General features: G+C 35.8%; 1 protein-coding gene across 9 annotated transcripts in view; it reads right to left on the bottom strand.

The window, feature by feature from the left end:
• LOC145255656 (neutral alpha-glucosidase AB-like) overlaps positions 1-16,434 on the bottom strand; it is a 117,891-nt gene that overhangs the window by 61,493 nt on the left and 39,964 nt on the right. For all 9 annotated transcript variants that reach the window (XM_080114201.1, XM_080114207.1, XM_080114210.1 and 6 more), the window contains exons 3-4: positions 14,571-14,813; positions 2,509-2,676 (exon numbers count right to left, since the gene is read on the bottom strand). In XM_080114201.1, coding sequence (XP_079970327.1) covers positions 2,509-2,676; positions 14,571-14,813 — 411 coding nt within the window. The remainder of the gene's footprint in view (positions 1-2,508; positions 2,677-14,570; positions 14,814-16,434) is intronic.

Here is a 16,434-nt window from a genome sequence, read left to right as displayed (position 1 = left end):
TGTTAGTGTGTGCACATTTTTTATATGTCTGGCAAAGGCTTTTGGAAGGGGGACGCTCGGAGGAGTCACTAATTCTTACAATTTATTTTATATGCTACCTAGATTATAATACCTCTGATTTACAAAAGGAAGGTTGCGTCTATCTTTTATTTGAGCGACTTTTACACGCTATTTTCGTGCTATTTCTTGGTCTACACTTGTTTGTTGGCTTTTCCGTATAAAATAGCGAAACTGAATTGAGAGCAAATGTGTCTCCCTGACACGCATGCCAGGGACGTCCAGAAAGCAATAAACTTTGATCAATGCTGGGAAAACCCGTCATATCAGACAATTGCTATTCATTTGGACACTCCACTTTTTATGGGGAGCTGGTTTTCCCCAACATCTTGTGGGGAAACAAAGAAATATGCAGAAACTGGCTTGCAGCCAAAGTTAAGTGCGTGATTATGGCGTGATGTTTGACCTCATTAAATTTATGCCCCTGTCACTTAACTTTTTAATCGTTGAATTAAAACGCTTTTCAGTTCCTGTCCCATTGTGGCCGAGCGGTAAGATGTCAGTTTTTTTTTTGTTTTTCACTTTCTTTGCCACCTTCGCATAAAACTTTTTTTTTTTTTCTCTCAACACACACCTACAAACACCTGGGCAACACTGGGCACCCCCACTAGTGTATTTTAATACATAAGTATGAATTCAGTACATCATATTGCTAAGGAATTTTTAATATTAACCATACATTCAATGTAAAATGTGTTTTGAATGTTTTATATGAAAAAAAAGTATCATTCTCAGGCCAAAAGAATCTAATACTTATAATAATACAAATACTAATAATAATAATAATCTATATATCTCTCTCATATATATATATATATATATATATATATATATATATATAAATAAAATGAACTCATTTTTTCCTGCCTGATTTTGACCTTAATAGGATTAAAAATCAAGATATTTCATGCAAATATAATATGTACAAACGGCAGAACAATATCTGAGGTGTGTTATAGGCTTATTATTTCTCAAATTCCTCGATAATCTTAGATTTCTATACTTTTTCTGCTGAGAAGTCACGGCCAAAATCGGTTAAGATCAATGGAAGTGGTAAAATATTTTCTCTCTAATAAATTCCTCCTCCCCCTGCCACCACTTAACACCGTTTGGGGATCGTTCACAAGGAACAGTTGAGAAGAGAACACCGGTTTGGCTTCGTAGTTCTTTCATGTGAAGTTATTTAAAATCACTAAACTAAGCTGCAGTGCTCTGTGGCGTAGTGGTTAGCGTGCTGGACAATTCACATTATATTTTCACGTTCGCGCCGACCTACGGTAGTCGTTTTTTTTTTTTTTCCTAAACAACTGGAATAGACTTTTCTTGGTGGCCGAACTGTTAACGTTGCAGATGTTTTTTTTGGGTTTTTTTTTCACACTTTATTTTCCTACTTTTACTCATGACTCCGGGTTTGATCCTTCCTACTAACCTACCATAACATTTTTTAAAACTCCCCCCCCCCCGTCCCGGAAACAAACACTCGGGCAACGCCGGGTACCCCCGCTAGTATATATATAAATAAATAAAAAAAAAAAGGCAAAAAGTTGTTAGTGTGTATGTGCATTTTTTATGTATGTCCGGCAAAAGCTCTTTTGGTGAGAGTTCTCCAGGAGGGGTTGGGGGTTTACTATGTCTTAGAACTTTTATATACTCTTTAGATTATATGATCTATGAAACGACGTTGTAAATATCTTTTATTTCAATGACATTTATGTTACAAAATTCACACTGTGAATTTATTTCCTCAACAACTACTACTACTGCGTGATGTTTGACCTAGAAAACCATACGTTGACGTTCAACCACCTACATTTTTAAACGTTTATTTTCAGCTGTTCTCGAATCCCTGACTTCATAGTGTCATGCTATGTCATCAGACTACTAACCTCAAGGCTTCGGGTTTGAACCCCCACCCCCCACTCGGGCACCCCCGCCTTGGCCCCCCCCCCCGTTCGCCGTTTTTGTTTTCCCGATTTTTTTTATTTTGTTTTGATCTACCCCCCCCCAAACACCAAGCTAGTTAATAATAATAATAATAGTCCAAATAATAATGCTAGTAATTCGTCCAAGAATGTCTCCATAATTAAATATGTGAATAATTACTTCAATTAAAATATCTGTTGGAACACATTTCGTCGGGGATACCAGATCAGCTATTACTGGCTAGAAATGCCCCGAGAAATATGCCTAAATAAATAACCTAAATTTTTTATATAAGAATCTGGGATGAAATAAATCTAATTGGCTAGAATCACCTTTCAGAATGAAATTTTCTAAAAGTGTTAGCAGCTAAAAAGATTTCTGCCAACTGACTGGAAACCTACCTCCATTGAAAAAAAAATTTTTTTAATTCCAAATTGTCAAAATGTAAAAAAGGGGATATCAAAATAACAAAAAAAAAAAAAAAAAAAAAAAGAAAAACAAAAAATGTATATAAATATATATACTCACTGTTTCTTTCTTAAATGTTCAAATTTGAGTAAGCCCTGAGTGTTGAAGCTAACTGTTGGTTGGTCTGAAGTAATAAAATCAATCCGGAAAGGATTGGCTGTTATGACCACTCGGGTATTTTCAAATACTGTAGTTATGCTATTGGAATCTTGAGAAACTAATTTTAAACTGAAAGTAAAGGTTTAAATAAATAAAATAATATAACAAATATAATATATAATAATATATGTTATATATATATATATATATATCTCAAACATGCATAAGATATTTAATAATTGATTGATTGATTGATTGATTGATTGGTTTTACGGCATATCAACCTATGCGGTCATTTAATGCCGGAGTCCTTTTTTTTTTTTTTTTTAACTTTTTTTATTGGGAGGGGGGGAATGACTTTTTCAGCCTTTCCTCCCTTTTTTTATAAAATTGAACTAAGAAATTAAATGTTGTATTTATACATGGATGTGTATATTTGGGTGACTTTAAATTTCCTTAAATTTTCTTATATAAATTTACTTTCCTTAGGTATGCTAGAATATTTGCTGAGTTGACCTTTTCAAAAAGGTCTTCCATATTGCTTTCTGTATAATATAATTTTCTAGTTGGGGCAAGGTCATCACACCCAACTAGGATATGTTTTACTGTGAGTGTCTCCTGGCATGGGATGCACTCTGGCGCCGATTCTCCATTTAGTATATAAGAATGAGTAAAGTTGGTGTGCCCTATGCGCAGCCGAGTCAGTATCACATCTTCTCGGCGTGATCTCTTGATGTCCGGACATCGTTCCTTAAGTTCAGGTTTGATTGAGTATAATTTGTTGCCCTCTTGCTGACTCCACCGCAGTTGCCATTTTTCCTGTATGTACGCTTTTATCTGGGGTCTAAGTATGTGGAATCTTAAAATTGTCAGTTGGAAGGTGAGAAGATCTTTTTGCAGCTATATCTGCCCTGTCATTGCCTTTGATCCCCACATGGCTGGGGATCCAGACAAGAATAATGTTTTTAGTAGTTGAAAGGATATTGATTTTTTCTATTAATTTTGTTGTTAGTGGATTTTCTTGTTTTTGATTTTGTATAGATAATAGGACTGATAGAGAATCTGTGAGAATGATGAAGTTTTTGGTGGTTTCCTCTGAAATTATGTTGAGTGCTAGATCGATAGCTATAGTCTCTGCAGTGAATATAGATGCTTCATTTTGAAGATTTCTCTTCATTGTGGTCTTATGGTACATTGCTGCACATCCAGTGTGATTGTTGCTTTTAGACCCAACTGTGTAGATAAAGGTGTAGTCTGAATATTGTAATTTTAAATGTTGAAGTTCGTCGTGGTATTCAATAGGGTTTGTGGTAGATTTGGACTTTTTGTTTAGGTTCAGTTTTATTTCAACTTGTTTCATGGTCCATGGGGGTGTTTTAGGCAGTATGAAGTTGTGAATGCTGGAGATTGGAATTTTCGATTCTTCAATGCTTTCCTTCATTCGGAGCCCGAACGTTTTGATAGTTTTTCTTCTCATGTTAAAGAGTTCTTCATATTTAGGATAGAAGGTACATTGGTATGCAGGGTTGTTTGGGCAAGACTTCAGTTTCAGTAAATATTGAAGGGCTAACTTTTCTCGCCTTAGATCTAGTGGGGGTTCGTGTGCTTCCGTGTATAGACTGTTCACGGGGGAAGTTCTGTATGCTCCTAGGGCCAATCTTAGGCCAGTATGGTGAATAGGGTCTAGGCTTTTTATATATGATGTTCGGGTTGATCCATATATGAAACAACCGTAGTCTAGCTTTGAGCGGACTAGTGCTCTGTAAAGTTTAAGGAGTGTTTCCCTGTCTGCACCCCAATCGGTATGTGCTACCACTCTCAAAAGATTTACAGCTTTGTTACATTTTTTTTTCAGATAGTTTATGTGTGGGATGAATGTTAACTTTTTGTCAAATAAAATCCCTAAGAATTTGTACTGGTCAGTAACGGGTATGGGCATTCCTTCCATTGTTAGGACAGGATCATTATGCATGTTCTTTAGTTTGCAGAAATGCATGCATTTCGTTTTTCTTTTGGAGAATCTAAATCCATTCTCTTCCGTCCATCTCATTACTTTGTTTAAGCACAATTGAAGCTTCCTTTCTATTATAGATATATATCTAGATCTACAGCATATTAGGAAGTCATCCACATATAGGGAGCAATCTACCCCAGGGTTAAGGTTTTTTACAATGTTGTTAATTCGGATACTGAACAGGGTCACTGACAGTATACTCCCTTGAGGTACTCCATTCTCTTGTTCTTTCAAGTCCGAGAGAGCTGTGCCAACCTTTATTCTGAACCATCTATTTTTTAAAAAATTTTCAATAAAAATTGGCATTCTGCCTTTTAGTCCAAGCGCCTTCAGATCCCTTGTAACACCGTACTTCCACACAGTATCGTAGGCTTTTTCCATGTCAAAAAACACTGCTGTTAAATGTTCCTTCCTTACAAAGGCTTCTCTGATGAAGGTTTCAAGTCTGACTATGTGGTCTATTGAACTTCGGTTTTTCCTGAATCCTGTTTGAAATTCTGTAATAAGATTCTCTGTTTCCAGGAACCAGATTAGTCTTTTGTTTATAATCCTTTCCATGGTCTTACAAATGCAGCTTGTTAGAGCTATTGGCCTGAAATTCAATGGATCTGAGACGTTACTTGATTGGGATTGGATGTTTGAGTTTTCAGATTTGGGGATTGGTATTATTGTGGCCTCTTTCCAGGTCTCGGGTACGTTTCCACTGGACCATATAATATTGAAAATTTCAAGTAGGTATTTCATTGAGGTTTCTGGAAGTTTTTTGAGGATTTCATATGGAATTTCATCGGGCCCTGTAGCTGTGTCATGGGATTTGGTTAGCGATTCTTTTAATTCAGGCAAGGTAAGAGGTTGGTTGTATTTTTCAGTATTTTGTGATTTAAATAGAATTTTCTTTTTCTCTTCCTTTTCTCTAATCTTTTTGAATTTCTCTGTCTGTCACATGATGAAATTTTTGATAAATTTCATGCCAGGTTATTGGAAATGTCTTTTTGATCGGTGTATATTTTGTTGCCTTTAGAGATGTGGGATATTGGTGTACTACTACACTTTCCTTCTATTTTCCTCATCATGTTCCAAACTGTTTTCGCCTTGGTATTCACATTAATTTTGGATATATAATTTCTCCAAGTTGTTCTTTTGGATTCCTTTATGATTCGTCTGGCTTTTGCTCTGTTGTTTTTGAAGAAATCCAGATTTTCGCTTGTTGGATATTTTTCGAATTTTCTCAAGGCAGCTCGTCGAGCTCTGATGGCTTTTCTGCATTCTTTTGTGAACCAAGGTTTGTTGTGATTGTTGGTTTTGGTTGTTTTCGGTATGGTATTATTTGCTATGTTTGTGAGTGTTTTAATGAAGTAGTTCAAATGGTCATCTTCATCATTCTTTTCGATAATTAATTGGTTTTTGCACTGTTCCTGGAAGTCTTCCCAATCCGCTTTATGTAGGTTCCATTTGGGTGTTTTTTGTTCAGTGCTAGTACTTAGACTTTCCAGGATGATTGGGAAATGATCACTCCCACAGGTGTCATTGTGTACTTTCCAGTCATAGTCCATATATATGGAAGGATCACATAAGGTAAGGTCAATGGCGGTGAAAGTACCTGTTGCTGGGTACATATAGGTGTAGTTTTGATTATTAAGGAGGCATAGATTATTTTTATTTATTATGTTTTCTATTTCTTTTCCTTTTTTATTTGTTTTTTTACTTCCCCATATTACATTGTGACTGTTGAGATCTCCTAGTAGAAAAAAGGGTTTAGGGAGTTGTTTTATTAATTGAGTTATCTCAGTTTCGTTGATTGTATCTTTTGGAGGGATGTATATTGAGCAAAGTGTTATAGTTCTATGTAGAGTCACTGAAACTGCAATTGCTTGCAAGTTTGTGTTTATATTTATTTGTCTTTGAGGGACTTCATTCTTCACAAGTATTGATGTGCCTCCAGAAGCTCTGTCCGTATCTTTATTTATGTAGTTGTAAGATGTGTAGTGTTTTATGTTGATGGTATTATTTTCTTTCAGAAAGGTCTCCAGTAGACAGACAAGTGCTGGGCTCATATTTGTTATTAATAATGTGAGTTCATTTTGGTTTGCTTTTATCCCTCTGATATTCCATTGTAATATTTTGTTCATCATTTGGAATTGTGTTCAACTTCCATCGTCTCCAATCCCTCAAATCTATTTTCTGTCGGAGTCCCTGTTCGAGATATAGATCGGGATCTTTCTTTTCCTGTTTTTTTTTGTTTTGTTTTTTTTGTCTGGGGGGATTTTTGATTCTTTTCTGGCTTGTGATGTGTTTGATGGTTGTTCGGTTGTTTTTGTAGAAATGGTTTGTGGTTTTGTTTCTTTTTGTGGTTCAGTAGTGTCTTTACTTAATATTATCCTTGGATTGGTTGCAGACATTGCACTATTCATTTTCCTCATTTCTTCTAATAGTTCTTTCGGGTTATTCCAGCCCAATTCATCCAGCCCCGACACACCCCCTCTTGGATTTTTTTCATATTTACACCATACAAACTTTGGGTTAAAACTAAGAGAAATCTGCAATTTCAGCCCAGTTGGATTTCAGGAACATATTTTTTTTCACAGTTGGTTTCGGCCTGGAAATCAAAAATTGCTATCTCATGACGTAGAATTTTCGACCCCCGGCGTTTTACAAAATTTGCATTTTTGTTGCAAAAAATAAAGCTCTGGAGCTAAATATTCACACATATAAGGTTTTGAGGGCAAGGAATCCAAAAATCATGGTTAGAAAGATGGCAAATGAGAGGAAGTACCTTATTTTTACCATTTTAGGTGGTGCCGCAGCACTTTTTTAGAGCTTGTTTGGGGCGATATTTTATTGAGAAAAAAACATAACTGTGGTGCTTTGCCAGACTTCTCCTTTGGATTTTTAAAGTGACAATGGGTTGGAAATTACAAAAATCAAATAAAACCTTTCGGCATATTTGACATTTCCAGACACTAAAGCCTCAAAATTGGCATTTTTATAAAAATTTAAGGATTTTTTGGTGAATTTGGCAACAATCTAATCTTAAGTTATGATCAATATCTAGAGCTGAAAAAAGACTTGGATCGACCCATTATAGCCCATTTTCATAATATAATGTCAAATTACATCATATAAAAGGATATGGACCCCTACTTCACAGTCAAAATGGACAAAAAATACCCATACCCTCAGATTTGGCTGTAATTTGCTGTGCAGATAGACAATATAGAAACTAAGAAATCCTGAAAATTTGAGCATCTAATTCCAAGCGGTTTCCGATTTAGAGCATTTTTTGTTTTCGTTTTTGCTGCATAATGTGGCGCCCGGGATAAATTTTGTGATGTCATTTCTTTGAATATTTTCTGATTGAAAGATCCTATGGCTCTGAAAATTTGCACAGGTAAGTATTTTGACCCAAGGAATCCAAAAATGGCATCAGATTTGCTAAAAAGTGAATCCTTATAGAGATATTAAGGGTTTTTGGATTTTTTACCCACATGCCCCAAAATCCAATAAAAAAGGGTGTGGCTGATATGGTAATGCATTTTTTTTTTCATATATTTTTTCTAGACACAATAAATTACCGCTGGACCAAAAATGTTAAAAAGTTCTTGTTCCGTTCACTCACAGTTTCTGTTGAAAGTCAGGTCTATTTTCGATGATAATGAAAAATATTCCCTTCCCTATTAGATGTAATAATTAATTTAGACATTTGCTAAACTGACATCATACCTTAATTTTGGAATAAATTTGCAAGTAAGCCAAAACGAGTCAAACGGATTTAGTGGCAAAGGCAAAAGATTATGATTGTTTGTTGGATGCAATGAAGGACAAACTTGAGAATAAAGAAATGAAAACCAGTGAGAGGATCCAGTTGATGACTTTAGCTCCGGAAAGTTGGTCTCGAAAAGAGGTGTCTGAATATTTCAATGTCTCTGAATATATAGTACGTGAAGCACGGCAACTGAAAAAGGATCGAGGTATTCTTTCATTGCCACAGAAAAAGAAGGGGAGAGGTCTCTCAAAAGAGGTTATCAATTCTGTCTTGGCTTTCTATGAGGACAATGAATTTTCACGGTTAATGCCTGGAGGGAAAGATTTTGTGAGCATTGGTAATAAAGTTCATGTCCAGAAACGGCTCCTATTATGCAATCTTAAGGAGCTTTATGTAGCTTACAAAGAAAGCTATCCTGAACACAAAATAGGTCTTTCAAAGTTCTGTGAGCTCCGTCCAAAATGGTGCGTCACCGTCTTGACATCAGGTTCTCATTCAGTTTGTGTTTGCACCCACCATCAAAATACCAAATTGCTTGTTGACTGCTTTGTTTCAACTGTCAAGACTCAGCTCAGAAGGAAAGCTGAAGAATCCAGAGATGAGAGTGCTGCTAATGTACCAACTGAAAATCCCAATTTTAATATCACTTACAAAGATTTGATGGCCTTGGTAGTTTGCGACACCAATAGTCTTGAATGTATGGTCCACCGTTGTCCTAAATGCCCAGGTTTCCCTGCTCTAGAGAAGTATATCAGAGATAAATTTACTGAATTGGAAATTGACAGTGAGATGTCATATAGTCAGTGGGAGAGTGTGGATAGGACAATGCTACGGACACAGATGGCTGATGTAGATTACTTCATAGAGATATTGGTATACAATGTTGATAATCTAACGACCCATTCCTTCACAGCAAAGAGCCAAGCGCAGTATCTAAAAAAGAGAAGAGAAGAAATAACTGAGACCGAATGTATACTTCTCTTGGACTTTGCGGAAAATTATCACTACGTGGTGCAAGATGAGATCCAGGGATATCACTGGAACAAAGACCAGTGTACCATACATCCAGTGGTAATTTATTACAAAGATAACAATGGTAAACTTCAACAGATCTCATTATGCATCATTTCAGATGACCTTGAGCATGACACCTGTTTTGTGCATGAACTGCAAAGAATGGTGATGTTGTACATCAAAGAGAAATTTCCCTGGATCAAGAGTGTAGAGTACTTCAGCGATGGCTGTGCTGCCCAATATAAAAACTTCAAAGCATTTATTAACCTTTGCCATCACTCATCAGATTTTGGAATTGATGCAACTTGGGCATTTTTTGCAACTAGCCATGGCAAATCACCCTGTGATGGAATTGGTGGGGCTGTCAAACGCAAAGTTCTCCGTGCCAGCTTGCAAAGGCCAATAAAAGACCAAATACTCACTTTTCATGCTGTTGCAGACTTTTGCAGATCATCGATCACTGGTATCATGTTTCTAAAGATCGACAAAGAAGACATGGTTTCAGTTCGAGAGAAACTTCAAATGAGATATAAACTGGGAGATACTGTGCCTGGTACAAGGAGCTGTCACTATTTCAAACCAACTTCTCAGTTTACTATTCAGGGCAAGCAACTGAGTGCTGACACAACGATCTTTATCGACCATTCTTTCCTGGACATGCCTACGCCGCTAGATGAAACTCTGGAGTTGCTCAAATGCAATGACTACATTACTTGCATTTTTGATGGGTATTGGTGGTTAGCATTGATTGAGAGTGTCAACAGGGAAGAGAAAGATCTTACTTGCAAATTCCTGCATCCACATGGACCATCACATCAATTCCACTGGCCAACTAATAGGGATAGAGGCTATATTCCACTAAGCAAGGTCGTTATGAGAGTGCAGACCCCAAGTATTTCAGTGAATGGTAGAACATATTTCATCACCAAGGAGGAGAAAAATAAGACTCAGAACTATTTTGACAGATTAAGTCGATAGTTGGAGTTATAACAAATGTCTGTTTTATATTTGTTTGACAGTTTTTCTTACGATAAACTAGATTATGCATCAGTCTTTTATTTTCGACTATTTTTTTGTCCATTTTGACTGTGAAGTAGGGGTCCATATCCTTTTATATGATGTAATTTGACATTATATTATGAAAATGGGCTATAATGGGTCGATCCAAGTCTTTTTTCAGCTCTAGATATTGATCATAACTTAAGATTAGATTGTTGCCAAATTCACCAAAAAATCCTTAAATTTTTATAAAAATGCCAATTTTGAGGCTTTAGTGTCTGGAAATGTCAAATATGCCGAAAGGTTTTATTTGATTTTTGTAATTTCCAACCCATTGTCACTTTAAAAATCCAAAGGAGAAGTCTGGCAAAGCACCACAGTTATGTTTTTTTCTCAATAAAATATCGCCCCAAACAAGCTCTAAAAAAGTGCTGCGGCACCACCTAAAATGGTAAAAATAAGGTACTTCCTCTCATTTGCCATCTTTCTAACCATGATTTTTGGATTCCTTGCCCTCAAAACCTTATATGTGTGAATATTTAGCTCCAGAGCTTTATTTTTTGCAACAAAAATGCAAATTTTGTAAAACGCCGGGGGTCGAAAATTCTACGTCATGAGATAGCAATTTTTGATTTCCAGGCCGAAACCAACTGTGAAAAAAAATATGTTCCTGAAATCCAACTGGGCTGAAATTGCAGATTTCTCTTAGTTTTAACCCAAAGTTTGTATGGTGTAAATATGAAAAAAATCCAAGAGGGGGTGTGTCGGGGCTGGATGAATTGGGCTGGAATAACCCTTTCATTTCCTTTATTAGTTTGTTTAGGACATCAATTTTCTTGTCAGTTGTATCCGTTACATGTATATGACCATTTTGATTGTTGGTTGGATTAGTTTTTTTTGTTGCATCTGCATATGTTTTAGTTTCGATGATTTTCCTGGCCTCTGGGTAGGATATATTCTTTATATGTTTTAGTTTGGTCACTTCTTTTTCTCTTTTCCATATTTCGCAATATCTAGAGCCAGCGCCATGGTTTCCCAGGCAGTTGGCACACTTGAAATCTTTTCTGCAGTCAATGTGTGGGCCACTTTCTCCACATCTTCCACACACTGGTAATCGTGTGCACCGATCTTGATGGTGTCCAAACTTCTGGCACTTGAAGCATTGGAGGGGGTTTGGAATATAAATTTCTACATTTATTTTCATATATCCGACTTTCACTTCTTTGGGTATGGTGAGGGAATCGAAAGTTAGTATATATGTATTGGTATTGATTTTCTCACTGTTTTTTTTAATTTGAACTCTGCGAACATCTAACACATTCTGTTTCTGTAAGTTTGTCCTGATTTCCTCCAAGGGACAAAGTGCAAGTTCGTGGCTTTTCACTACTCCTTTGCAGGTATTTAGGGTTGGATGTCTGTAGCATTTGACTTTGATGTTTTCAAATAATTTTAGTTTCAATATTTCTTTAGTTTGTTCTTCGTTATGGGTTTCTATTAGTAGGCTGCCGTTAAATTGTTTTTTAATAGACTTTGGTTTTAGAGTTTTAAGATTTTTTTCAATTTTAAAAGGTGATAGTTTGCTCAAAGGAGTTTCCTCCATTGATTCTATTACTACGAATGTTGAGTTCCTTGGTTTTATCGTCTCTTCGTCAGAGCTACTGATGTCAGAGACATCAGAGTGGGTTCTCTATGGGTGGTTGGGTGGTTTTTGGGAGGAATAAGCCATATATTTTGTTTTCTTTTTTCGTCATCTTTGTTCCCCACCCACCTCGGAGTCCTATTTGGGAAGAGCCTGGGGGGAAACCCATTCGCCCAGCCTCTACAGGGATACAATGATGATATAACCGACTTTGGTGGTATCATAATGATTATCTGTTCTCTCTTGATATTGCTATGGGATCTGTAGCAATCCTGAGGGGTTTACAGCCTCGTCATCGATATTCACACCTAATCGATTGACCCTCAGCCACCGCTTTCCATCATATATTAGGGAGTAGGGTTATTTGTGGGAGAGGGGGGATGTGTTGTATTAGTAGTGAGTTTTTGGAATGGGCAATATATGGTGGGGCTTGGCGTGACTGGCCGATTGGTCGGATCGGGCTTCTCCGACCGCCCGTCTAATCGAAGTAAGGGCCAAAGTAATGTGTTGCGGTGCCTAAACTTCTATGTATCCTGATTTAGGTTCGCTCAATCACTAGGATCACGTCCTAAGACTTTACGGGTAGCAACCCACGGCTAACTGGTTGCCCCATTGAGGGATTTTTACCCTCTGCAGGGGGGCAGTCGGTTTGTTTTCATGCCCTACCGACAGGGCAAAAAAATAAATAAATAAATAGATAATTTAATAGAATATATTTGTTTTCTTTTTCTTTCTTTTTTTGTTGTTTCTTTTCCTTTTTAAAATCTGTTTCTATTTAACCCATAGTTGGGACCCTTACAGGTACTACCACTCCGGGTCAGGGTGGACCTGGGAGCAATGGCAATTAAGAGGTGGCTCCACACTCCCCAAGCCCGTAAGCCGGACCTCACCATCGGATGTAGTTTAAGGTCATATCCAGGACCGGGAGTAAGGTAGGAAAAAATAAAATAAAAAGGGGGGGGGGGATAGGCTGTTGTTTTTGTTTTTGGTTTTGCAGAACATAATTAAGTTTTACAAAAAAGATCAGAAAACAAAAAAAACGTCAATGTAGGTGCATTTCGTCTCAGGAAGCCACAGGGCAGCCTGATCTGGTAGCACCAGGATATTTAATAAAAATCTTTAAAAAATACATAAAATACACAACTTTCAATTAATTTCTATGCAAATAAGAATAAAGTTAGAATTTGATTCATAATAAATATGAAATTTGTATGAATTAAAATATATTTAAACATTTTATGACGAGGCAAAGCCAGACAACCTGCCAGGGTGTGTGTGTGTGTGTGTGTATGTGTATATATATATATATATATATATATCAAACATGCATCATATATTTAATAAAAATCTAAAAGAATTATCAACAAAGAAAAAACAAAAAAAAAATACTGAAAATGTAATATTTCAATGCAAAAAATAAAGTTAGAATGGGAAATTTCCCCAATTAAAATTAAGTAAAGTGTAATTTTCCACTAGACGTCAATTGAGAACTACAGGTGTCAGCAGTTACGTCACAGACAGGAAGTCATTAGAAAGATGTGATAAATGAGCAGCTAATATCTTTCTCTTTTCATTGAATCAACAGTTGGGTTTTGGAGAGCTGATCCCATCCCCCCATCTATTGGGAATAAGTTGAAAGTATTGCATGTATATACATGTATATTGCCCCCCCCCTTCCCCCCCCCCCAAAAAAAAAGAAATAAACAACAAACCCTACAGAGATTGTTCAAATCCACATTAATCTGCTGTTATTCATTTTTTTTTTTTTTTTTTTAAACAGCAATGAAAGCTAGTAATAAAAGGATGTCTTCAACAAGAGAGAAGAGAGGAAATGAATTACTCTTGCATGTTGTCTACCAACAAAACTTAAAACTATTTGACGTGCTGCCGTCTAGATCGTGGGGATCAAAGTATCAGTCACAATATTGCAACATTGTAGGCATCACATCTGTATAAGATATGACAACACCAGCATCATAGAGACGCTTCATAAAAGGAGATGTTGCTGGTTTGGTCACATGCACTGCAGTGTCTGCTGTTGCTATACAATTAAAACTGGAGTTGCCCATTCAGATGCAGGCCTGGACAGGTGGTAAGGAGATCTAGGTTTACTCAGTTACCAGGGTCTCCCTCTTGGCATTGGAAACTCCGACAGAAAGGCAAGCCAATACAGTTGCAGCTTGTGCAGCTGCAAAGAGTTGCTGGAAGAGTGTTACGGTACTTTACCATCCACCTATCAGGACTCCAAACCAGATTTTATTTTACCAAAGCATCCCCAAAGCAAGGGACTATTTGCCCACAGCTGGTGAAAATTTGAAAATATTTTTAACCTTGATGGAAATAATGGAGATCCTCATCATCGTAACAGTTGTATCAAGATAAAAGTGAAATCCTTAACGGAGTTTTCTTAAAAAAGTTGGAAAGAAATGCAAATTCCATAACTGAAAACATTTCCAATTTTGACAAAAATAATGGAGATCCTCATGGCTGTATGATTTTTTTTTTTTTTTTTTTTTTTTTTTTCCAATCATCAAATAATATACAATTTGAAATCGAAACGGGAAACAGAAAAAGGACCAACTAAGGACACATACCTTTGTAATACTGGTTCTTTCACCAAAACGTCTCCTATTGGAATTTCATAACGAGGTTTTAATGGTGAAAGTTCGTTGAATTTTATCCTGGCCATGTTGTTGGCAAGAGCATATAGCTCTAATTTAAAACGGACATTATTTTTTTTATTTACAACTTCTAATTCCAAACTTGACGGCGTCATATTTATTGATGATAATTCAACTACATAATGAGAATGACCTGGCACCATGGCTCGCTGTCGTCTGTTGAAAAAAAAAAAAAAAAATTATTATTAGAATGAAAATCAAAAGAAATTATTAATTTAGACAGAGGTGAGGGGTGGATAACTTTTTGGAGCTGAGGGCCAAAATATTATGCTGATTATAGGAGGATGGCCAAATAGCTTCAGCTCCATAGTTATGGGAGGACAACAATGTTATGTATGTAAATAAATATTCTATGGAAGCAAGTATTACATATAATTATTAAATGGTGGAACGATTCCAATATTTTTCCGATTTTTTTTTTTTTTTTTTTTTACAAAGGAGGCACCACTTATCAATGCCCAGAAGCCACTCGAGGATAAGGATTAATAAGTGCACAGTGATCAAGGAGACAGTGACGTAATTGTTAATAAATTCGGATTTCTTAAGGGGAACGGCTCATCAAGAACTTTTTTTTACATTGGACTTGAAGAGGACCATATTATAGACAGCTGAAAAAAACAGGTATGTAATTCTAAGAAAAAAAAAAAAAAAAGCTTTGTTCATGGAATCTATGTTTTATGCATGGATAAAGATTCCAATACAATTACCAATTCTGTACTAAATTCCTGATTCCGATTCTTTAGAAATCTTTAAATATTTAACTATACAAATGTTATTTTTTTTCTGATTATCATAGAAAAACATGTTAAAATGTGCATATATTTTGTCAAATGTAAAAACACAGGAAGGTGAAGGGGGAGGGGAATCTATGGCTTTTAGCTTTACTGGTTGTTTAAAAATCAATAAATAATTTAATTATTAGTTTATTATGACTACCAACAGTGGATTGGTTGTTTGGTTATGGCATATCAACCCTTTTCAGGTTATTTAATGCCAAATCCAGTTATTTTGAAGAAAAAAATTTTTAATAGAGTATATATGTTTTTGTTTTTTTTTCAAATCGGTTTCTATTTAACCTATAGTTGAGACCCTAACGGTAACTACCACTCCGGGTCAGAGTGGACCTGGGAGCAATGGCAATTAAAGAGTGCCTCCATACTCCCCAAAGCCCTCAAGCTGGGGGCCTCACCATCGGATATAGTTTAAGGTCATATCCAGAACCACCAACAGTGGAAGATTTTGTTAAAACAGTTAAAAAAGGATAAAGGAATCATTTTTGGCATCGGAAAATAGGCACAATTTTTTCAGATTCTGATATCCCAAAAGGTTCCAATATTCATGATTCCGATTAATCATCCCAACCCTAATAATTCTAGTCAAACGATATCACTAACATTTTACAAAAAAAAAAAAAAAAAAAAAATTTTTTAGTGTGTGGTGGGTCAAAAAATTTACTCAAGGGATAGATTTGGCTGGTGAGCTAGAGGTTGCCAACCATCGATTTAGGCCAACCATTATTAATACTTCAATGGAGTACTATCCACAATAGATTCTTTTTTTCTCAGACAAACAAAATGATTAATAAAGTTAAAAAAAAAAAAAAAAGAGAATGTTTAAACTTAACAAGGACTTATGCAACTCAAAAGCTCATATCATTAAGGTAAATAAAATAAAAATAAAAAAATGCATAAATGTCTATTAAGAAAATTTATTTTTTTTTTCTTTTTAAATAAAAAATTAAAACAATAAAAAAAATTTTTAATTAATAATTTAAGAG

The sequence above is a fragment of the Euprymna scolopes genome, chromosome 31, assembly GCF_053919585.1.
Source record: "Euprymna scolopes isolate OS-2025 chromosome 31, ASM5391958v1, whole genome shotgun sequence".
In the NCBI taxonomy this organism is placed as follows: domain Eukaryota; kingdom Metazoa; phylum Mollusca; class Cephalopoda; order Sepiida; family Sepiolidae; genus Euprymna; species Euprymna scolopes.
Note: the sequence above shows the minus strand (reverse complement) of the source record. Positions and strands in the feature narration are given on the sequence as shown.